Source organism: Marmota monax, unplaced genomic scaffold (assembly GCF_021218885.2).
Source record: "Marmota monax isolate L192 unplaced genomic scaffold, Marmota_monax_Labrador192_F-V1.1 WCK01_AAM20220418_F8-fsc00120, whole genome shotgun sequence".
In the NCBI taxonomy this organism is placed as follows: domain Eukaryota; kingdom Metazoa; phylum Chordata; class Mammalia; order Rodentia; family Sciuridae; genus Marmota; species Marmota monax.
Genome location: NW_026694424.1, coordinates 4,667,128 through 4,691,492, shown reverse-complemented (window position 1 = coordinate 4,691,492; position 24,365 = coordinate 4,667,128). Strand labels below are relative to the sequence as shown.

Below are 24,365 nucleotides of genomic sequence, written 5' to 3'. Positions count from 1 at the left end.
GCTGGAGAGATGCACCCCACCCTGGTCGCCAGCTTGTAGTTTCCCCTCCAGTCGGACCTCGCAGGCATACAGAGGCGGGTTCCTGTAAGCTTGGTGTGACTGGCGTCCTTCCCTGAGCTCAGCTCTGGGCAGTTCATCCCTGACACTCTCCTCTCAGCTCACCATCTCCTCACTGACTACACACAGCTGTTTTTTTGGGGGGGTGGAGGGCGGGAAGTGGGTACCGTGGCACTCGACCACTGAGCCACGTCTCCAGCCCTACTTTGTATGTATTTAGACACAGGGTCTCACTGAGGTGCTTAGCACCTTGCCGTTGCTGAGGCTGGCTTTGGACTCAAGATCCTCCTGCCTCAGCCTCCTGAGCCGCTGGGATTACAGGCTCGTACCATTGTGCCTGGCAACACACACAGCTCCTTAGGACACATTGTCACTGTGTTTACAGTCAGAACACTGGCCACAGGGACCACACCTCTACAGACAGGTTCAGTGCTCCAGCAGCCTCTGCTCCCCGAGGGTGTGCGTCTGGATGGCCTGTCTGTAATCGAGTCTCCCCTTGTGCCTACGACTGGCTGGCTTCCTAGAGCAGGCACACCCTTTGAAGCTCTTCTTCCAAATGGCTTTACTCTGGATATATTTTTGGATCGTGATGTCCTTCACCTCAAACAGCAGCTTGCCAGTCTGCGGTCCCCTTGCTAATCTCGGTCTGCACCATGCCCACTCCCTCGTTGCTCTTGAGGGGGTTCATTTTTAGATGACAGTCTGCCGTTTTGAAGCAGCAAATCTTTTGAACTGACTAAAGATGCCCCTTTCCCCATCCTCTCTCTCTTCAGATGGTGAGATCAGTCAGCACTACCCGTGGAGCATGCTTTGAAGGACTGAAAGCAGGATGCTAACAGGAACAGAAACCCACTCCTGTTTCTCTGCTCTACGCTCCTCCTGAATTCACCTGGTTTTCCAACTAGGCAGAGGACATTAGCTGCTTTTCTTGAAACCTAGTGATTAAAAAAGCCTTTTAGGGTAAGAGTGTGAGGGCAGAAGCAGCTTGTGGAGTAGGTAGATACTTCAAACTTAAATTGAAAATCTATAATAGGGAATACATGTCATCGTAGCACACTGTAATATCAGTCTCTTATTGTCCAAAGTGACAGTAGTATTTTTCAAAGGTCAAGTCAGGCATTGAACCCAAATTGTCATGGCCTGAAAAGGAGCCCTTTCTGATGAAAAGAGATGAATTTTGTTCTGGGTAGTGTAAATTTCTCTTCAAAATGCAGGTAGTGCTGAGCTTGGTGGTGCATACCTGTAATCCTAGCGAATAAGGAGGCTGAGGCAGGAGGATTGCAAGTTTGAGGTTAGCCTCAGCAACTTAGCAAGACCCTGTCTCAAAATATATAAAGGGCTAGGGATGTGACTCAGTGATTAAGTACCCCCTGGGTTCAATCCCCAGTACCAAAATAAAACAAAACAAACCTCCAAGTGCAGTTAGTATCATTGCATCATTGAGTGTCTGTAGGGCCCATGGGGTCAGCCTTCTCTAAGACTCAGGGATAAGAGTTAACTTCCCCAAAGAGCTAAACACAGGAAATCATACTACTGTTGGGTGGTGCTCAGGAAGCTGTAGAGTCATAAGGAAGCTCACACTTTATACATAAAATCATCTACTGGAATACACAGGGAGCACACTGCTGTTGAGTTGTTTCAATGACCTCTGCTACATTAATTTCCACACATTAAGATGTTTTAAAAGTCAAACAATAAAAATAGACTCAAGAGTAAAGGGCCTCTTAAGAACTTTAAAAATAGAATAAACTGAGCATAATGAAAAAACCGTGGCTCAGGAAGGCAGCTGGTGTGTGTGTGGGGGTGTCTTCCTGATCCTCACCCCAGTGAAGAGCTAGCTGATTGCCCACTTACTGTGCCCCTCTGTCGGGCAGGACAGCAGACCCTACGGACCACATCCCAGGCCTGCCTGATGTGGCTCCGAGCCCAGGAGCAGCAGTGATGTGTAAGAACAGCTATGGCAAGTGGAAGAAAAGGCTCGTGCACCTCAGAGAGGCAGCTTCATGTGGAATTCAGAAAAACACGGCTTTACATTTTTCTATGTGTTTTTTTGATGGCAATTTCTCTAGCCAAGACATTGGATTGACTGATTTAGTCATGATAAGAATGATGAATGTGAGAATTTTATAAGCTAACCCAAATACCATGGTTTCTAATGTTAAAGAAGCCACCATTTCTTCAAGCATGATGTCAAGCACTCTGGTCTGGAAGCCCAAGGACCAATATTTGTTCTTATTCTTTGGAAACAGCACAGTTCACAGGACAGGGCCCCAAAGGGCTGAGTCCTGGCCTGTTCTGCTGGGTACTTGGACAAGCTGCTTGTTCTGTCTGAGTCATTTCCTCTTCTGAAAATTATAGGTTTTGACTAGTTCATCTCCAAGTTCTGTTCCAAAAAAGAATTCTGAGTCTTTTATTTCTCAGGTGAGTATTTACTGAGATACTTCTAGTTATAGATGTTTTTTCAATCTGGGAGTAGAATAATTAAATACATAAAACCTCTACCTGAGAGACGTAAGCCTTTTTCCAGATCCCAAGTCATTATCACTTCCAAATAAACTTGCTACAGAATTTTTTTTTCTTTTTTCTTTCTTTCTTTTTCTTTTTTGATACAGAATCTGGCAATGTTGCCCAGGCCGGCCTTGAATTTGCGATCCTCTCACCTCAGCCTCCTGAGTAGCTGGGATTACAGGTGTGTACCATGATAGCCAGCACTATGATTTTGTACACGTACAAATTATTGCCCAGGAACCACAAGAGAGGACTGTCCTTACACCCAATGCAGTCAAGTTCCCCGTCACACGCCCTTCCAGCTGTGGGAAGATGTTTATATGGGGGAAGAAGGCGGAGGTAGACCTCCGGTGGCAAGTCCGGCACAGCCCAGAGCTGCTGGCTTTCTGTGTGAATGACGTCCAAGTCACAGAGCCCGGAGCGGACTCAATTCAACTTTCGACTCCCAGTCATTTAACAAACTCTCCAAAAGCTGAGGTCTTTTCCTAGAATAGAAACTTCTCTGTTTTTTCCTAAAATATTCTTTTAAACAGTTTCAAAGTTGTTCAGTGTTTTGCTAATATTTTAGGGAACTATGGAAAAACTTGCACACTACAGAAGGAAGGAATGCCAACGGAGAGGCAGGTCGCCTGGGGTCACCAGCGCCACCCCAGCAGGCCACGCTATCAGAGCTCCTCCCACTGAGGCAGCGTGGGGAGAGGTTTCGGACGTGCCCGCTTCACAAGGGTCAGAAGGGTGTGAGGGGCACTGTTAGTGGGGATGAGCAGTTGAGGACATGAGGCTATGTCTCAGAGAGGTCAGAGGCCTTCTGTGACGGGCCACTGTCTGGAGTTATCCCTGTCACAACCTACTCAGGTGTGGGAGCGATGCATCAGATATTAAGTTGTAGCCCGCAAAACAATGTCTGTTCAAGGTTTCAAACGTATGGTGACTTGGTTTTAAAGGCCCACTAACAGGTCTTATCAAGTTAAATGGTCCTTAGGGTCACCGACGGCACTCACTGTGCTCCTGCTCTCAGCATAACCCAGTGCCTTAAATAACCTTTGGTCCTTATTGGTTGCTTTTTGGACTACTGCACATACCCAGGCACCTCTATAACATACTTACATATAAAGGGAAATAGTCTATAGGACTTCATGGGAAATGTATAGCCACAACAACGAACAAGAAAAACTGAACTGAATTCAAAAGACCCCTATTTTTTGGGAGGTGGGTGGGTACTGGGGATTGAACCCAGGGGCACCTAACTACTGAGCCATATTCCCAGCCCTTTTTTGGTATTTTATTTAGAGACAGAGTCTCATTGAGTTGCTTAGTGCTTCACTTTTGCTGAGGCTGACTTTGAACTTGCGACCCTCCTGCCTTAGCTTCCTGAGCCTCTGAGATGATAGGTGTGCACCACCACACCTGGCCCCAATTTTGTTTTATCCTCATTTCATCTCTATCTTTCCAACTCCAATGGCACAGTTTACCCGGTAAGGCTGCTTATACATGTTTCTTTGCTACTGTTGATAGACATTACGGACCACCTGAAATTACACACCAAGTCCTTTGGGTTATAAAACACATACATATTTTTTCCATTTTTTGGACTTTATCTCACACATTTGAATTTCCCATGGGATGGTGATAAGCGAAGGGTGTGTGTTGTTTATTTAAGAACGTGCACCTGGACACCCACAGATGTACAGTCGGCTGTCACCCACAGTTGTTCACAGTTCTATCTTCAGCAGACAGGGCTTGGGATCCAGTAGGGGCTCAATAAAGAGGGGCAAATTATGGCTACATCAGCATAATGTAATAGGAAAGGAACTTTTACTACAGAAATAGAAAAAAAAAAGCCAATTAAATTAGGGAAAGACACAGGAAATGGTTATAAAGCTGGTTCTGGATGTTTAAAAACTGGGCTGGAAATTGTTTAGCAAGACGAGAGCATTATTCAAATTAAAGGCAAAGTCTGACTTTCCTGATCAGTTAAGAGCCCTGAGAAATGCCGGAACTCGATGGCCTCCACTGAATAACCATCATTCACATTTAGGGAAGAAAACATTTTGAAGAGGGTGTTGATTGAGTTAGCACGGCATCACATTATGGAACACGTGATTTCTTCCTTTAAAATGACAATTTCCCTCTTTACAAAACACAGAGAGAGGGTGTGGGGGAGAAGGGGGTACGCACACCGTCTTCCCTTACCGTCAGAGACAAGGCCATGCAGACGAACGTGAACTTCTTGATGTGGGCGGCAGTGACCGTGTTGCTTGTGCTCACCAGTTTATTGCTGGGGTTATTCTGGGGAAAGAGAAAGGCAGTGGTGACTGGGCCCAGGGTTATCCTTGGCTGACCCCCCCCCAAACCCCCCAGGGATCTCAAAGAGCATCCTGTTCTCCTTGATGATCCTGAAGTGCCAATTTCAAGTGACAGCGTGGAAGATGGCTGTCACATTGGGTCTCCCAGACAGCTGTCATGTTCCCGCAACACTGACCAGAGCGAATGCTGGACTGATTCAGTCCTTTTCCCGTAGAGCTGGGCTGCTCACCTCACCCTGTCCAGAGTGGCTCTGAGCTGCCCCTCGCAGCCCAGCGATGCCTTTCTAAATGCCACAGCCCTGCTCAGTGATTCTGGGCTCCTCTCCTTCCTACCAAATGGACTGAGATTCCCCTGGGCACTCAAGGCCCTGCTCAGCACGACCCAGGCTCACTTTCCCACTGTTTCTCCTCCTGCATCCCAAATGGGGCTCCCTGCTCTGCCCCGCACACCAGCGCTGTTCTTCTACCTCCTGATTCTCAAACCGCCTCTCCTCAAGGGCATCATCTTCACAGCCCATCTCCCCAAAGCCTTTCTGACCTTTGGCCTCCTGGCCATCCTTTGGGCCTTGCCTTCTGAACTGCTGACCATGGGGCTCTCTTAGGGTGGACCCTGTCCTGGAACGAGTTCAGTCCCCGTGAGGCGGTGTGCCTCCGAGGTACTTAGCACCATCTTCTTTGAGTGAAGAAGGTCTCAAAGAGCATTTGCTGCACTGAATGTCCAGCCAGAACTGCAGTGGCTCAGATGTCCTCTCATGGCGTCCCACTGCCAAGCATGATCCTCACCCCATCAAACCAGAACCTGGCCCCGTGGCCAGGAAAATCAACAGAGAGAAAGATCCCCTGCCTCGTTATGCATCCAATTAGTCCCAGAGCTGACAAATAAAAACAATCTCCAACACCTGGCTCCACGGCCTGCCTAATGAGACACACGCACAGGAGCCTCGTGGAAAATGCCTTTGATTTCTGTCACTGCGGAAGCTAAGGTAATCTCCCTTCCCCTTGTGGATGCACCAGCGCAGACCTCTCAGTGAGTGTACACTTTAAAATTCTACTCTCTAAAGCATGTCTGCTTTTCTGAATAACAGACTGCACACATCCCACCATGCTGGTGATCTCTCATCCACCCCAGGGTCTGTAAGAGGGATGCCCTGGTGGTGGAGTGAGAGGGGGTCACACTGAGGGAACCAGGAGACCTCACAGCACATGCTCTGCCTGTGCTGATGGCAATATGCGAGGGCTCCTGCAGGGGCACTTTTATTGGTGAAAGAGCAAATATTTTATTTGCAAAATAGCAAATATTTCTGCATATGTGGCTGAAATGAACTCATATGCATCATTAAATTAGCATGGTCATTTCATTTGGTTGGCCTGATGTGCTCAGGAGCATATTCTTTCATGGATGATAATTAAACATTAGAGAGAATTTAAATTTCCTAATCTGACCTCACAAATCTCTTATTCTTGACTTTAACAGTCAAGGCAATAAATTTGGGAAGTCCACCCAGAGGGTCCAAGATGTTGGCACTCCAATAGTGGCTTGGTGTCCTCACTGGAATGCATGGAAACAGTGGGCGAGATTTTAAAGGGGTTCTGAGTAACTCAAGTTTCCGGCCAGAGGTGCACTCATTAAAGGGATATTTTTACAGTTTCTAACCCCTGTGATTAAGAACAAAGCAATGTTTTCCTTGGATGCTCTTACTAAGCCATACAGTGTGATACTGTTCAGCTTTATTATTTCAAGATGGCCCCAAACCAGTTTCAGATGGGACTTTCCTTGGCAGGAGGCTCTGCCATTTCAGCACCTGCCCATGTCATCAAATTGCAGTACATAATCTTATTCTCCAGAGCAAGAACTGAAAATGGCAAGAAGACTTACATCCATTTTGTTTTTTCTATATATACCCGTTCCTTGAAATGAAAAAATTTCCATCCGTAGACTGGATCCAACCCACTCAACACAGTGTCCCCCCTGTCTGCAAGTGACTCAGGCTTCCTCCAACCCAGCCTCCGTGGGGGGCAGTAATCAAGAGCATTTCTCAGCAGCAGCTGTGCACCTGGATGCTGCATGTGACTGTCTGCAGCAGGTTGTGGGTGCTCTAACAGACTGCTGAGGAGGTTCCACACCAGGAGAGTCCTGCGCGGAGGGCCCAGCTAGCTCCTGCTGGGTTGCCTGGTGGGATCCCCACCGCGTGGAGGCGAGTTAGTGTTTGTGGGTAAGCGTGGGTACACAGGGACAGAGAGAAGGTGACTGTAACACAGAAGGCTGCAGGGAGCTGCACAACATGGGGGGACGTAAGGGCAGGAGGTGAGAGAAGAGGGGCTCGTGTGTGTGTTCACATAAGCATGTACTAACACGGACTAAATTCTGCCTGTGGACTGTAGGCGCAGAAGAGGAGGTGGATGGATAGTGAGTGGTCCATCTCCACCTCATCCCCTGAGATGCTCTGTAAGGTGGGGGTAGAGTGTGGCATCTCCCCTAGGCCCCCACTCTACCTGTCTTGGTCCCCCTAAGAAGCTCATGTACCATTTCAGGGGGGCATTTTAGAGGCTGGCCTTGCTTGTGTGGTTTCCCAGGGCTCTTGTGCCCACAGGAATCGGGGTGAAGGTGGTATAGGGCAGGAAGGAGAGGCTCCAGTGTTAGCCAGACTCAGAGCCCCAAACGCCCAGGGCTGGCCTGCAGCAGACCGGGGTCAAGGGCTTTCCTCACTTCACAGAGCTGTTCTTGGGCTAAGATAAGAAGGTATTAGCAATGGCTCTGAGCTAGGACTATGGAAATTAAAGACAAAACAAGGACTATCAATGGCCGGTACAAGTGGCAGGTGACTTGGCTTCTTTTCACTTTTCCTTTTAAAACATTGCATGTTATTTTCAGTATGTTTGGCTGGCCATTTGGAAAGGCCTAGAGATCCAAATAATGTAGATGTCAGGAAACAGATATTTACTGAATGACAAGCAGGAGGGTTCTGACAACAGGTCAGAAGGGTTAGGTGCTTCCTGTGGGGGGGGGGCAGCAGCTGGGGAAGATCAGGGCTGCTGCCCCAGAGGTTTTCAGCAGGAGTAAGTGTGTTGCATCAGAACCAAACTGGACACAAGTCTTGCTGTCCAGGCAGTGTGCGTCACATGCACCCCAGCCACAGAGAGACAGCCATCTGCCTATGAGCTTAGAGTCCCAGCCTCATGTCTGCACCTTAGCCACCTAGTATGAGGTCAGCAAGGTACTAATTTAAAGAAACAAACCACAGAAACAAAATATAACATGTTAACTTTTTTTGAGAGTTTGTTTTCCCTTTTGCAAACAAATAATTTCTCAATAGGAATAATCTGAAAGTGGCCATAGGAATATCAATTTGAAAGAGCATCAATGTAAGCATAATGTGCCCTGCTATTTTCACAGGGAAATACCCCACAGTTACCTTCAGTCCCCAACACTGAGTGAACCCTACAAAGGAACGTGGGGTTGAGAAAAAGCCGTGCTCTTCCTCTGGGATCCCTGTCTATCAAACGGTTATGTTAAAAGCCTGCTTCTGACACCATGCCCCACAGGCCTCACCTTGTCAAAAGCAGGATAGACAGCACGGATCTCTGTCAACCAACCATATGGCATGTGACCCACAGGGTATGTCGCTGTCAAAATTGCCACTGCCTACAGGAGGAAAAAGGGGCAGCATTAGCGTGGGTGTCCACCAAAGCTCTCTAGTAGCTGCAGCGCCATGTGACAGGGCCAAGAGCAGATCCCTCCACACTGGGTGACCAGCATCCGCCAGCCACAGGACAGCCCCGAAAGGAGCAGAGGTGACTCCAGGAGGAAGTGACCCTACACAAATCCAATGAGAAATAGGCTTGGAGCACTAGCTTGAGAAGCCACGATTTCAGCCAGGGTTCCTCCCCTTGGGCCCAAACAAATTCTCTCTAGCCTAGGCCAATTCTTGAGACTCAATGTGAAATTGGGAGCCCTCGCCGCACTCTGGAGAGTCTGCTCAGCACCCACCTCCCCACCCCCATTCTGTCCTTCGGGGGACTGACACCACGGATGCAGCTTTGAGCTACTTTCCATCTCAGCTCATTCCAGGCTACTCGGCCAGCACGGACCAGTTTAAAATTTTAATTTAGTAAAATTTAATAAATGTTCATATAGGAAGAGCAATCGAAGTAATTCCATAAAAAAATGAAAGTTTCTTTTCTTATGTGATTGAAAAGAAGAAAAACCAGAACATGGCACCTAAAGCGCCATCTGGCAGAGCTCTCACTCACTGGGAGGAAGAAGCCTGTGCTTTCCTAACGGACAGAGCAGCAGTGCCCTGCGTGCCAGGAGCTGCGGTGAGGGGTGGCGTGGCCTGGCGAGGCGTGGGGAACAGCACAGCGCCGTGAAGAGGCGCACCTCACCAGCCTTCACCCCGGCTCACCAGCTGTGTGACATGAGCCCTCCAGGGACTCCCTCTCTGTTCCTCCAGCAGAACAGTGAGAACATTAACACCCATCTCACAGGGTTGGCGGAGTAGTGAAGTGCACACAGATGCCTGCCACCTAAGTAGACACCATGCCACTGCCGGCAATTTTCAACTGGCTCTCATACAGAATTTGCTATTTATTTTTGTTTATTTGTTTTAAGGAGACAATGGGGTTCCCGCACATAGGTCATGGGGGTCTCATATTTTTTACTGGAAAACTTGAAGCATTCAAGTAAAAAAGCTCCTGTGACAGAAGCCACCCAAGAGGACATCCACGACTCAGAAAACAAAGTCCAGGAGCAAACCGAGGGGAGGGAAAGCGTTCTGCTTTTGATTTACGGGCTTCTCCCTGCCGGCCAATGTGAGCAGCTTCCAAGACATGGAAACTGGAAGGGTGCTCCAGGCTGGAGCCCTGCTGGCAGGGCAGGCCAGGGCTCCGGGCTCCTGCAAAAGCCACTCACATAAACAGGAGGCCCTAATGAGTGGCCACCAGCCTTCCTCGAGGATCAGTGGTGCCAGAGATGGAATTAATTCTCCAGAAGGCCGCGGAGGAGGAAGCAAATGAAGTCATTCTATTTGTTCATACCCAGCTTGAAAGAGGGAAAAAATGAGTCAACTCTTTCTTTGGAGAAGCTGCCAGTTTCCAGATAAACTTCTTGAGTTGTGAGTGAGTAAATAGAGGAGATCCTCATTTGAGGAAGGCAGACTGCCAGGGAGCACCTCATGGGTGGGTACTGTGTGCTGCAGGGGGTGACGTGCAGGTGAGGGTAGGCAGGGTCAAAGTGGAGGTACTGTCCCTTCGGCTACCACCTGACAGATGCCATCATTCCCGCAACTACAGGGAAGAGGCCATGGGCCGCCGCCATGGAGGAACGGAAAGGCCACTGTGTGGGGGGCGGAAGACCTATTTCTAACACCAGCCCAGCTGCTGGCTACTCCTGTCCCTTCACCTTTCCTTTCTGGGCCTCCTTTCTGGGAAATGAGGATGAAGCAGATGTTTTCTTCCATAATTATAAGAATTTAAAATTACATGTCCATAAGTCACAAGAATGAGCTCCTTATGGCCTTCCCGTATGGCTTCCATAATTAAATACTGTAGAACCTTTAGAGCTCTTGAGAGGAACTGGAAATAAGTTTTAATTCTCTTTTCCCCAAAACAAGGCGTTGGCAACTCCCAGCCCCCCGCCCCCAGCCACGTGCCTACCTCTGTAGCTGCAGAACTGCCACCAAGGTCCCGGGAAACAAAGAGATTGACGATGGGCCTACTGATTCTCTGTGTGGCCAAAATCAGAGCCAAAGGCCACCAGAAGCTCAGCATCTTTCTTATTGTTGCATCTCCCTGCGTTAAGAAATGGAATTAAAGTCTGTTAAGCTCTAGAAGTAGAACAGGAAAAACAACTTAGAATGGAAGCCTTTTTTCTTCTTATGCCAATCATGAGTCAATTCACTGTACTTAACAGTAATATAAGGAAATGCCTCTCTGGATGAGCCAGGTTGAATTAAAATAAAACACATAGTTATCAGAAATTAATTCAGACAGTTGGCAAGCCAAGGTGAGATCAACACAGGCACCAAAGCTTGACAGTTCCCAGCCACGATCTTCCATCCAGGGAATCCCTAGCCAAGGTGTAACCCAGGCCCACGGCCTGAGAAACAGGTTTGAAATTAGTCTTTGTTTGTATCACCACACTGACCGGCTAGAAGACATGTCAGGAGGAGGCTGCTCTTAGAAATAGAAAATTATTATAATCTATTTATATCAATATGCCTAATTTTTTCTGCACTCTGAGAATTGACTACAGGGTTCTTACTCTCAAAGCTTTCACAGGAGGCACATAAACTAGTCAGAAGTATAAGCAAAGTAAAAGAAAGAAAAGGGATTTGCTGAGACCTCTGCAGCCAAGGTGTGTGCTGTCGGCAAAGCCTCGCTTTCATCGTGCAATTTTGGTTTTGATTCTTTGAAAGGGTAAGAGTTACATCACACAACCATCTCAGCCACTTTGATTTATTTCCCTTTGCTGGTGGCTGGATGTTAAGAGATGGATTGTTACTGTAAAGACCAATTTGATGTGGTTGGCCCAGTGGTGGAAATAAGTAGGGAGGATTCCACTGATGGTCTGACCTCAGGTAGAGGTAAGTGGTCAACATGATTATTGTTTTGACATGACAAAAGTGATGTGTGGTCAAGGGGGGGCAGGTGGTGGAGTGTGGTGATACATTCAGGGCTACACATGAGCATTCTTATCTGCCTTACAGCTAAATGGAAACAAACCCGACGATGCCTACCACCTGTGGGTGGAACTCTTAGCATTAAATAAATCAGCTGCTGTTCTGTTGGGATGAACAGAATGGCCACTGGGAGAGGATCTGTATCTTACTCTTGCTTGTTTCTTATTTCACTTCCAAGGCAAATCAGACTCCTCCAAGGAAGCTCCCTAGACCAGGCCCCTTCCCTGGTTTTGGAAGCTCTCACATTCTCATTAAAGTTCATGTGCTGTCTCGGGCTCACGCCCAATGCCTGCTTCTGTGTTGGTGTTCCCTGCCATGTGGGCTACAAAGCTGCTCGAAGGTAGAGACCGTATCTCAACGTTTCTGTCACCCCAAGGTACCAAAGACTCTGTTTGGTCTCTAGGAAGTAGGTTCATGAATAAGAGACTGGCACTGGCTACAGAAATCATGGACACAGTCCAGATGCCTACTATGCAACTAGAAATCATAAAACGCGGACTCAGAGCTGCCAGGGATCCTGAAACTTTCTTGACTGCAGAATAACTCACCATAGAGAGTAAAAGGAGGCACAAGTGTGGTACCCATCCATGACCTGACACCGTGTGCTATGTCTCGGTCTCCTCCCGGGGCCATGGGGAGGCTGGACAGTGATCTCTGCGATCCCTTCCACCCCTAGAGTTCATTCACCATCTTTCCCTTGAGGACACCCGGCACCAGGCCTTTGGGAACAACATCATGAGGAGGAGCTCGTGGCCCCGAGTGCACAGGTGTGAAATGCAAACTTCCACTCTGCTGCAGAGACCTACCCCCAGCTCTGGTCCGCTTCGGTCAGGGATGATGTCGTGGATGTTCTTGTAGTAGCCCAGGCACAGGGTGGTGCAGCGCACAAGCGCGCCCATGTACAGGGAGAGGATGGGGATGAGCAGGGGCTCCCGGCATTCCAGGTGGCTGTGAAGCAAAATGGCTACGAAAACGACCTGCGAGAGAGGAGGAGGGGCGGTCAGTGGGAGGAGAGGGAGGCCGGCGGCAAGGTGCAGGCCCACCCTCCCCAGTGAGGACCTTGATTTTGATGGAGAGGGCAGAAACGTGAACTGTGGCTCCACATGGCTCTCCTACGACTCCCATGAAGGTATTGGGGTTCACTGGAGGAACTCACCCTGGTTTTGTTACATGCACTCCCACCTAAATTAAAACTTAAAGTACTAACTTCTATAAGTGGAAGAGGCTGAAATTACCAGAGCCGCAAGAGCTTAAAATCATAATAAAGCACCAATCTCTATTGATGGTACAGTCTCCAAAGCAAATCTGATAACTTATTAACCTCCCCATCCTACAGAAATCAGAGAATCAGTCCAGCCTCTGCCCAGAGACCACCTGGGACCCATGCTCAGAAGGTTTTGGAAGCATACTGAGTGAAAAAGTAGGTAATTGGGCAGGAGGCTTATTCCTGACCAACAACTCCAATGGCCAAGTATCCATGGGTTGCGAAATTATCTGCAGCCAGGCCAGGATCTGTGATTATCAGGACCTTGATTCCCTCTGCCGCAGGGAGCTCAGAGCAGCAACAATGGAGAGATCTCCTCTGAACGAAATCAAAGTCTTAGATGCCAGGGTGGTTTGCTCTCAGCACAGACCGACATGTGTGCCCAGGCTGTCATTCTGAAGCACAGTGAGGCTGACCTTGTCACTGAGTCCTCAGGGTAGCCCAGAGTACAGAGGTGCCATGTGAACATAACCAGGCTGCCTGGAGCACAGGCCATGTGAGTGGACACACATCCAGGCAGCCCTCACACTGTGCCAGGGACACAGTGACACTGATGGAAACAGGATGCCCACGACTCTCCCCGTGATTGCTGCTTCCAAGTGGACCACTGCAGTGTGTTAACTGAAGGACGCCTTGCTGGGATGCACGTGTGGAGCAGGAGACTGGAGCTTTGTGGTGTGCACACAAGGCCCGAGGATTTATCTGATTGAAATCCCCTAAGGTGCCCTCACACGCAGACTCAGGGTGAGTATATCCACAGCAAGCTTCACATTCTGCAAAACCCACAGCCTAAACCACGATGGGAATGTTTAGCGGCTGAAAACTGTGAAAAACGAATTCGTGAAGATCAACACCTCCTCTGCCCAGTCCAGGAAACTCCTGGGCTGTCAGGAGGCTCTGCAAGACAGAAGCCCGCAGAGCAAGCGGGGCCAAGGAGAAGGACCTGGATGACAGGGAAAGGGAAGACACGGCCAAGGAGGAAGTGTGGCGAGGACCCGACAGTGTCCCCAAGTGCAGAGGGGACCAGGTGCATGACTAAGCCAGTAGAGCTCCCAAGGCCAAGGTGAAGATGTCGCCAGCCTCCCCCGCATTTCTAATAGACGGATGCCATGTGGCCAGCATTTGCCACAGAACTGACATCTTCATGGCAGAATGTATCATTTATCATTTATCACCTCAAAATATCATGTGTACCCTTTGCATTTCAACCTGGAATTACAATTCTGAACCTGAGAAAGCCATCAAAAACATGTCAGATTATTTTCTGAGGGAACCAACGGTTTCAGGGGAGAGCTGGCATCCGCTGGCCCAGGGCCAGGTGCTGGGATTCAGTGATAATAGACGGCCCCAGAATCTGCTCTGGGGCCGACAGTCTAAGGGAGGAGGCAGACACGCTCATCATACAATGATCCAGTGAGTGTCCCCTGGCAGCCCGAGTGAGGCAGATGAGGTAGTAAAGGACAGAGTGTGGGGCAGCAGGGGAGGAGGGCATCTCTGCTGGGAGCTGTCAGGCCAGGAGCGAGCAGGGCTCAGGGTGGGAGGGAGGTGGGGCAACGAGGCAGAGCACTCTCCTGGGTAGAAGGAGCAGACCCGCAAAGACCCCGGGGAGATGGCTCATCCATGGCCAGGCCCTGCGTGGAGGAGCTGTGATGGGTTGACTGCAGAACAGAGAGCAAGTGGGGAGAGGAGAGTGCGGGGCTGCAGAGGCCACGGGCCTGTCAATCTTCAGACCCCCTGTAGGCCAAGATCAGGGTTGGGATTTTTATCAAGAACACCAGGAGGCCAGAGCTCCAGAGGCACAATCAGACAGCATGCAGTACTCACAAGACTACCAGGAGGCTGTTTTTTAGGCAGGTGGTGAGACAGTCGGCATTTCACTGGGAAAAGACCACTATGGCCCTGGGGGGAAGAGTGGAGGGAGCTGGACAGAGATGAGTGGGGAAGCTTCTCAGCACTCAGCCGGCAAGGGTGACCCCTCAGACCAGGCAGAGCAGCAGAGATCGCACTCTAAGAAGGCTCTAGGGTCCACATCTCAGTCCTGGTGTTAAGGGGACACTTTTCAAGAGTGGCTCCTGGGTTTGTGACCAGATGGTAATGCCACAGATTCACTCAACCAAACACTTCATACAGAAGATCTTTAATTCAGACTGAAGACATCATTGAAGGAACTGAGTAGAAATGCCACAGAGGCTTTTGGATAGCCTTGTTTAGGGCTCTGAGGAGAGGGAGAGGATGCAGATATTTAATAGGGGGGCATACGCATATGATAAATATTATTGACCTAGGGCATAGTATCAGTCTGTTTTTGTCTTTCTAACAAAATACCTGAGGCAGGCTAACTTCATAAGTATAAAGTATAAAGAGGTTTACTTAGCTCACAGTTCTGGAGGCTGAAAGTCCAGACAGCATGGTGTGGGCTCCAGCAAGGACACAAGCCTTCTTGGCTGTGTCATATCCTGGCTGGTGGCAACCAAGGGAACATGGGTATAGGGAAACGATCTCAGCTTGAAAGCAGGAAACCAGGCACTGGATCCCCACAGTCCCTTCTGAGGGCATTCCCCCAGTGACCTAAGCCCACTAAGCCTACTGCCACACTGCGGGCCAGGCTTCCAACACAGGACCTCTGGGGACACATCACACCTGCACCACAGAGGGCTTGAATTAGGTTCAGTTTTCTCTGTGAAGCAGGATGGAGGTCATGGCTGGAAGGGAGCAGCAGGTGGAGACCCTCTGAGACAGGTCCTAGGACACAGCTGGGGGTGGGGGAGGAGGTTTGGCACTTGTGATGGGGTCCTCCGTGCACTGGGCAAGTTTCTGTAGAAGCATGTGGTTCCTGGGGCAGGTGAAGGAGGGTCCACAACATGGGTTCCATTCAGGGCTGGGGTTTTGTCAGAAGATAAAAAGAGACAAAAGAGTAGCAAAGAGACTTTAAAATAATGCCGGGAGCGTCTGATCTGATCATCAGGGGTCTTGCTGACCTCAGGGCAAGGGCAGATGACAGCACAGAAGGTAGAGGACAGGAGGTCCCAAGGAGAGCAAATGACCTCAAGAGAATTCTCACTTCACCGCTGAAGAAGCTAAAAAAGTCAAGATGAACATGAAACACAGCAAAACAGAAACATTTCTCATAAACCCCTTGGCAATATCCAGCCTAACAACTGGAACCATATTACAACAATGGTGACCCCAAAAGTGATCACATGTTTGAACCAAACCAAGAGCTTTTTTTTTGTATTAGTGTGTGAAATCAATTAGCTTAGGAAAGTTGTTATTATTATTATTTTTTTTAAAGAGAGTTGCCACTGAAATTCGAAGCATATTAACAAATTTCATTTTATCATTGGCAGTTGCTCAGTATGCCAGTGCTGCATAGGATCTATTTACATATGACCAAATTACTAACTACCACAGGCTTTCAGGTAATGAGAGAGATGAAGCTTGGCAAGGCGGGAGGGAGACGTAGGAACAAAAATGGAATTTATTCCCCCAACCAAGTTGTAGTAGGAACCCAAACTGCGGGGTTTAAAATAAACTACGCCACCAGGAACCGCCCAAGGCCAGATGGCATCTGCACCCAGGTCCCTTGCTGCTTCAAACCAGATCTGTTTACTCCCCAGGCAGAGGCCAAGATCAGGTCTGAAACCAGCAGGGAAATAGCTGTGGGCATACAGGCAAAGGCGCTTTCACGACTAGCTTTTTCTTCTGCCCTTGGATGCCCACTGTATTTATCTTTGGCAAAGTTAGGCGCTTTCTTCTGTTTTCTTTCTTGTCTTTATAATAATGCTCCTGTACAGATGCTCACGGCTTGCTGAGGCCAACATGTGAAACGGGAGGAGCTTCCTTCGCTTCAATTAAGGAGTGAACAAAGCAGCTGTCTCTCAGCGGATGCGAAGGCAAGAGTGGGAGGGAACTCGAATAGCCCCACCAGCACATATCAAAGCGCCATGCCAGCTGTGTCCAGGCACGCGCACAGCATTAGCAGGAACTTATTCACATTGCTTTAATAATGATCCACGGAGGAAATGCAATTGATTTGGAAGTTTAATTCTTGGTCTTTAGGGAGGTCAATCTAACAGCTCAACAGATTATTTCAAAGAGGTGGTTTAGAGATGAGGGAGCATGAAAGGGGCAATGTGTGGGGACGTTCCTAGAATGAGAATTCAGAAGGGCGCTTAGAGATCATGGTCTAACCTCCTCCAAGAAACAATCATTCCACCAAGTCTCTGATTGTCGGAACTTAGCCTAATTGATAGATCAGAGGAATTAAATCTAATTTTCCAATGAAGTTTTTTTGTGTGGCATTCTCAGTGGAAGAAGAAGGGAAGAGGAGAAAATCAGGAATGGGTGTGGCCGTTAGATGTGGCTCCAGCAGAAGGTAAGGGAAGAGAGAGTGGAAGAGACAGTGGGCCATCCCCTGGTTCTTTTTAAATGTGGGAAAATAATGCGCGAATGGCAGCTCTCCCTGGAAACCCGCATAAGAAATGCCATTTAAGAATAATTCCTGGCTGGGCACGGTGGTGCACACCCATAATCCCAGAGGCTGGGGAGGCTGAGGCAGGAGGATCTTGAGTTCAAAGCCAGCCTCTGCAATGGAAAGGCACTAAACAACACAGTTAGACCCTGTTTCTAATAAAATACAAAATAGGGCTGGGAATGTGGCTCAGTGGTTGAGTACCCCTGAGTTTAATCCCTGCTACCCCATCCCCAGAAAAGAATAATCTCTAAGTGCTCACTTTCGAACTGAGTGACAAGCTGTGTATGGCTAAAGCATGCCGAGGGCACCCGGCCAAGTGCACAACAACACTGTGATCACTGTTCAGTGTACCAGGTGTGACTCTCAAGTCTTTTACACACACACTTTCTTTGGAAATAATGGTCAAGAGCTGGAATGTGGTGCCGAGGCAGGGGGATCACAAGTTCAAGGTCAGCCTTGGCAACCCAGCAAGGCCCTATCTCAAGATAAAAATGGAAAGGACTCAGCATGTGGTGCAGTGGTAGAGTGCCCTCAGTTCACAGGAGGTTTCCTTTTCTTAGTCATTTATCGTTTGTTGAATTCCATATTTGATGAACCAGTGCTGCAGAGTAGTGCAGAAGGCACCCCCTCCCACAGGCCGCAGCACTGGGGATGGAACCCAGGGCCTTGTGCATGCTAGACAAGCGCTCGACCACTGAGCCATGCCCCCAGCCCTGTGCCCCAACATAAATATGGCATCTGTTGTCAGCTCTATCACATCCAGTGGGTCATTCACCAGGTGACCCTGAGGACCTCCAATTGACACAAAGACCACAGTTACCTGAGCTATGACATCTGAGATTGAGGCACATCCCACCAGGAAACTGTATTTGTGTTTTAAGAGAATGCCAGCATGGGTCCATGCCTGCCAGAAAGAAAAAAAATGCCATGAGATACACTGTTGGGATGATATTGTTTCTCATGATGACTTACTGGGTATTCCTGAAATATAGTTTACACTCCCCAATGTCTTAGCAGCACAGGTATGATAAATGTTTGGTTGGTGAAATTATTGTCACTTGGTCTGGTGGCTAAATCCACGTTAGATTTTTTTAAGTGGAAGAGTGAGTACATTTAATCATATGCAGACTAGTGTGGTCATTCTGTTTGTGTGCCTGGCAGATTTTGGAATATGATCAGATAGCAAAAGCAGAGGAAACCCAGTCACCTGTGGAGCAGGGTGAATCTCAGAAGCACTCCTCCTTCCAGGAAGCAAGTTACAAGTTACACTGACTTGGTTCTGTGGATTACAGTCGTGACGGTTCTCACTAGCTGATTCGGGTTCTACTGTTTTACTGTCTTCGGGTTTGGGGACCTGATATGACCTTTTGTGTCTTCAAGGGAAGTTAAGATGAAAAGAAGTACCACAGCAGGCAACCCAGAGCCTTGACAGCCGGGTTGGAGTAGGCTGGATGCTCTCGATGGGATCTGCTTATGGACTGATTTTCCTTCTTACCTTTGGGCTGGTTTAGAAATAAAATTTCATCCGAGATGGACACAATCAGACAAGTATGATGTATTCCCCAGGTCCGTGTCAAGACTTCCTACAGCAGCTGTTGTGTCTGTGTCCTCAGCTCAGAGGCTCAGGATGCCAAATGTTAAAAGAAATACAACCGTAGATAACATTCACAAACATCACCTGTGGGCTGTCTGTTGTTGAAAGCCATCTGGATAACAAGCTTCATGGCTTCCAAATATTCTCTCTCTAACCCACTACTGGGTATGGATGTGTGTGTAGGTGGGAGAGGACAGAAAGGACCTGCTCATTATTTGAGTTTTTATTAGCAGTTCTCATACTGTTATATTAAGGTCTTTGTGGGGACTTAAAACATGGAAGAAAAGTTACCAATCAGTAATGTTCTGGTGCTATGCAGACAGACTATCCTTCACCAAAATGCCTAAGACTGGAAGTATTTCCGATTTTGAACTTTTTTAGGTTTTGGAATATGATCATATATTATAATGAGGTACCTTGAGGTTCAAACCTAAGTCTGAACATGAAATTCATTTATACACACCTTATATACATAGCCTAAAAGTAGTTTTATATAACATTTAAAAAAATCGTGCATGAAACATAGTTTCACCTGAGATGGGTTATAGAATAATCCAGATGGGGTGTCACATTGGTGCTCAAGAAATTTTGGTGTTTGGAGCATTTAGGATTTGGATTTTTGGATTAGGTATGTCCACCTGTACTAAGTTTTTGAAACTATTTCTCATGGCAAATAAATAGAACTGAAGGACAGTGGAAGGCAGGGTATTTTAAGAGTCCATGAGTCGCTTTTGCTAACAGTCTCCAGTTCCTGGAATTCACTGTATAATTACAGTTCTCAGTGGTTAGGTTCCCACTTCCAGCTCCGAAGGAGCACAGACATTACAGTGGCACGGTGGCCTCATCTGGGGGTCAGGCCTTAACTCTTTCAGAAATGTGAAGAAGGTCACTTCATTCAGTTCTCTAATGAGGTGACTGAAAGCCCTGTGCTCCCTGGAAGGGGGGATGGGCTGCAGAGATGGTACCCACCGTACACCGTACCCCTGCATCATCTACCAGGGAAAACATACTTGGCAACAAGTAAGAAGAAAGTACAGGTGCAAGTGTTCAGATGGCCCAATTCTCTCACCTACAGTGACATCCCCACAATTGAGGGCCAGACCTTCATGTTACAACTGGTTTAATATTTAAGGTTTCCTTGCAGACTGGAAGAGAGCCCTCAGAGCCACTGAGGCCATGCAATAATTGACCACAGACCACTTAAGACTTCTGAAGACCTTTCAGCAGGTGCATTTTACCCACCTCCCTGCTCCAGGGCTTGGGACTGTGGCCTTACCTCGACACAGAGGTCCATCTACTCCTGTGCCTAACACATGTGCAACTTGAGTTAGGGGACAATAAAAAGTAATTTAAAGCAGAGCCCAAAGAAAGGGCTTATTTTCCAGCATCAGACATTACTGTAAATTTCTGTGCTCTAAGTCTCTTTATATCTGTACCAGATGGAAAGAAAAACAGTACTGTTCTGGGCATCATGATGATTTAGAGACACGAACAGTCCTTAGCTAACATAGTAGAGCTGGTATCAAAGTAAGGAAATCTTATTGGTGTGTTCAGGAGATTCTTATTCTACAACTTTGGCAGTGTAGGCTACACAAGTGGTAAATTATCAGTGAACTATTCTGATGGCTTGATCTGAATATGTCAGAAAAGAACTTTATATTTTGAATCAAAATTTTCAAATGGGCTTTCTTTCCACCTAGCACAACTTGTGGCAAATACATAACATTCTCATAAAATAAATCGAGAAGATTGACTGTGTAAAATTCAAGGAAATCAGTATGATGTTTCCTTAAAAATTAAAAATCAGATTGGGATGTAGTTTAGTGGTAGTGCATGTGTTTATTAGCACACATAATGCCCTGGGTCAATCTGTTGCACTAAAAAGTCAAAAAATACCATATGATCAATTCTATTTCTAATTATATATCCAAAAGAATTGAATGTGGGGACTCAAAGAGGTATTTGTACAACCATGTTCACAGCAGTATTAATCATATTAGCAAATACAAACATGTAAAAGCAATGCAAAATGTGCCAGACCCACAGAATGGAGTATCATTCAATCCTGAGGAAGGAAATTCTGACATATACTACAACATGGATGAACCCTGAGGATATCATACATAGTGAAATCAACCAGTCACAGAAGAAAAAATACTACGTGATTTCACTCATATGAGGTATCTAAAATTGTCGAATTCATGGAGGCAGAAAGTAGATTGGTGGTTTCTGGGGAAATTATAATTATTGTTTAATGGGTACAGAGTTTTGGTCTTGGAAAATGAAGAGAGCTCTCAAGACAGATTGTCTAAAAACATGACTGTTCTTCATGCCCCTGAGCTCTATACATAACAGTTAAAATGGCCCATTTCATGTTATGCATATTTTGTCATTTAAAAGAGGTGAATAGTCCCCTACTTACCATAGCATCCATAAAAGGGAAGGCAGCGAGATACAGGAAGGCCCTTCTGGTTTTACTCCCCACCGACTCATCCACATGGTGCAGTTTGTTGATAATGTAGTAGCCTAAATCGCTATAAGCTGCAAAGGGTCAAAAGACATATGAGAATATTTTTAAAAAGGTATTTTTCCCATGCTTTTGACTTTAAGAACTTCAAAATAATTTTAAATGAAACATTTGTCTGCTGTAGAAAAATTAGAAGAAAAGCATCTATAATCTCCTCCCCCTAGCCAGAGAAGGTCACATCACAGCTAACATTCTGGGCTTTATTTACTGGGTCAATCTGTAGCACTAAAAAGTCAAAAAATTCCAGATGATCAATTCTATTTCTGGTTATATATCCAAAAGAATTGAATGTAGGGACTCAAAGAGGTATTTGTACAACCATGTCCATAGCAGTATTAGCAGTTCTTTTACGGCTGTGTGGAGTAAGTGTGTGCTTTAGCGTAACAATGGGCTTATACTACATATGCTTTTTTGAAAACCAGGACCACCTTTTCGTGATATGCTTCTGCATTCTAACTCACCGAATTCCTCTCCATGAACTGATTTTCTTCAATCTCCTACTGTTGCACATTTGTATTATTTTGATATTATAAAAGGATGAATGATGAACTGATCTGCAGTTAAATGCTTACACACATTAGGTATTAACAGAGGAAATTTCCAGAAGCTAACATGTCTTTTCAATACAAGTTCTAAAGCAAGCTTTTCGCACTTGTCAGTCCTTCTATTTTGTTTCTTGGCAGGAGGGTGGCAACTCTGGGTAAAGTCTTGCATGGTGGAAAATGACGTGCAAGAGGTGTTTTGGAAGTCTCTCCTATGTCAAGATTTGTCACAGTGTGAGACTGGATCATGGGCTGGATGAATGTATATATGCCCAAGAGATAAAGGGAGAAAGGCACTGGTCATCCCAGTACATTAGCTCAGCATCCTAATTAGCAAAGGTAATTAGGATGAAACACGGAGCTATTTTCAACCCCACTGATACAGCCAAGCCTGGACATGAAAATACTAATCTATATGCTTTTCCATGTTTTATAAGGGCTCCGACACTAAGTGTTCCTGCTGTTCTCTGTCATAACTATGGATATGAATGTGCCCTTGAAATCAGTTAGAGCTAGAGGGCAGAGTCTTACTTTCTGTGAAATAAGAATCCTCCCACATCTCCAAGTTTGTAGGGCAACTTATTACCACCTTAACTGGCAAAGTGAAGTAAAGCTCTAATCTTTATCGGGATTAGTCTTGAATTACAGGAATTCTGGAGTAAGTGAGGTCATGGGATGCTATCCAGGATACTGAAATGCACAAATGGGAGTCCTGGAGGTTGCAGGGGCAAGTAGGTGACTTCAAGCTAGTAGGCTGGGGTGGCTATGACTTCCATAGAGCAAGGTGGAGCTGAGGTAGGGGAAGGCAGGCAGGGGCTGCAGAAATGCTCCCCGTCCTCCAAGGAGGGGCAGAAGTGAAAAACCAAAGGCCAGTAGATCCGGTGAGCCAAGTGCCAGGTGAGGAGGGTAGTGGGGCCACGGTGGGGGAGCAAGAAGAGAAAGCTGGAACAGTGGGCATCACGAGGGCAGAAAGAAGAGATGTGGGAAGGTGGGCTGAGGTACGGCCAGGGACAGGCAGGAAGGAGGCAGCTGTGATGTTCCGTCGTTTGGATCAGAGTCCTACCAAGATGAGAAGCAGACAGAGGAGGCTTGAGCAGACCTGGAAGGCAGCGCGGGAGAGCTGCAGTCTGCTTGCAGGAGGTCAGATCTTCCTCCCCACAGTGCTCTGCAGACTGAAGCACAAAGCCAGAATGAGATGCTGCTGAGCCACCCAGGTCTACTCTGGCTGCTGAGCTGTGGAAAGTTTGTCGCAAAGTGTGCCATTGCTGCTGTTTATTGTGGAGTTGTTTTCATTCAGTCAATAAATGTTCACTGTGCAGGAACCTGCAAGGGACAGTTTTGACCTACCACACCACACCACTGTGCCCATTCAGGTGGGGGTGACGAGAAAGGTGGCGTGCTGGGGGAGAGAGCAGCACGTGGGGCTGGCTATGAGTAGCTTGTGTGTCAGTTTCCTGGGAAGGTTACAGTCAACATAAAATGCCAGCTGAGTAGAATTGACTGCAGTGGCCAAAGCAGAGGACCACGGGACTGGGGCAAGGCTGAGACCAAGAACGGCAATGTTGTGGGTTCAGCCAGGTCTCCTCAAAATTCAGATGCCTAAGTCCTCACCCCTAGACCTCAGAATGTGACCTTATGTAACAAGAGGGTGGAATTAGATGAGATCACACTGGAGTGGCGTGGCCTCCCAATCCAAGGCGATGGTGTCCTTATACAAAGGGGAAATCTGGATGCACACGGGGGAACCACACCAGGATAAAGGCAGAGATGGGGTGATGTCCTTACATGCTGAAGACTGCCAGCAACCCCCCAGAAGTCAGGGGAGAGGCATGGGACAGAGCCTCCTTCACAGTCCTGAGGAGGAGACGGCCCTGCCGACACCTTGATTTTGGACTTCCAGTCTCTAGGATTCTGAGACAGTAAATGTCTGCTGTTTAAGTCTCCCCGTTTGTGTGTTTGCTCCAGCAGGCCTGACAAATGATGACAGCACTTCTGAGGCAGGGAGGGAGAATGATTTCCATGTTAGGTCTTTGGGTGGCGGTCAGGGAAGAGGGACATGTGGGCTTGAGTGGAGAACAGGGCCTGGGGTTTGCCGGTGCTGCCCAGGACTAGTGACCAACAGAAGTGAGCCTCTGCCCTCCCTGTAAATGCAGCTACTTCCTTGGGTATTTGACTAAAACATCAGAATGATACCTTTATGCAGCATATCTGCAAGAAAGACACAGGGGACGGGGGATTGGAGGACCACAGGGTTCCCAACCCGTTCTCCTGGGGGGGAGCCAGTGGACTTTCTGCTCCTGGGAGACATGTGAGCCCTTCCCTCCCTCTTCTCAGCACAGGGCCTGCATGCAGGCTTCTCCCCACCCCAGGTTCCAGCACGGTGGGACTTATGGGCCCCAGGTTGTTTTTGCTTCTT

The 24,365-nt window shown here is 47.5% G+C and overlaps 1 protein-coding gene across 2 annotated transcripts in view; it reads right to left on the bottom strand.

Annotated features, from left to right (window-relative positions):
* The window catches only part of Ankh (ANKH inorganic pyrophosphate transport regulator), a 135,069-nt gene that overhangs the window by 24,523 nt on the left and 86,181 nt on the right, over positions 1 to 24,365 (bottom strand). For both annotated transcript variants that reach the window (XM_046468283.2, XM_046468284.2), the window contains exons 3-8: positions 21,303 to 21,421; positions 18,107 to 18,190; positions 12,355 to 12,525; positions 10,524 to 10,658; positions 8,422 to 8,514; positions 4,759 to 4,854 (exon numbers count right to left, since the gene is read on the bottom strand). In XM_046468283.2, coding sequence (XP_046324239.1) covers positions 4,759 to 4,854; positions 8,422 to 8,514; positions 10,524 to 10,658; positions 12,355 to 12,525; positions 18,107 to 18,190; positions 21,303 to 21,421 — 698 coding nt within the window. The remainder of the gene's footprint in view (positions 1 to 4,758; positions 4,855 to 8,421; positions 8,515 to 10,523; positions 10,659 to 12,354; positions 12,526 to 18,106; positions 18,191 to 21,302; positions 21,422 to 24,365) is intronic.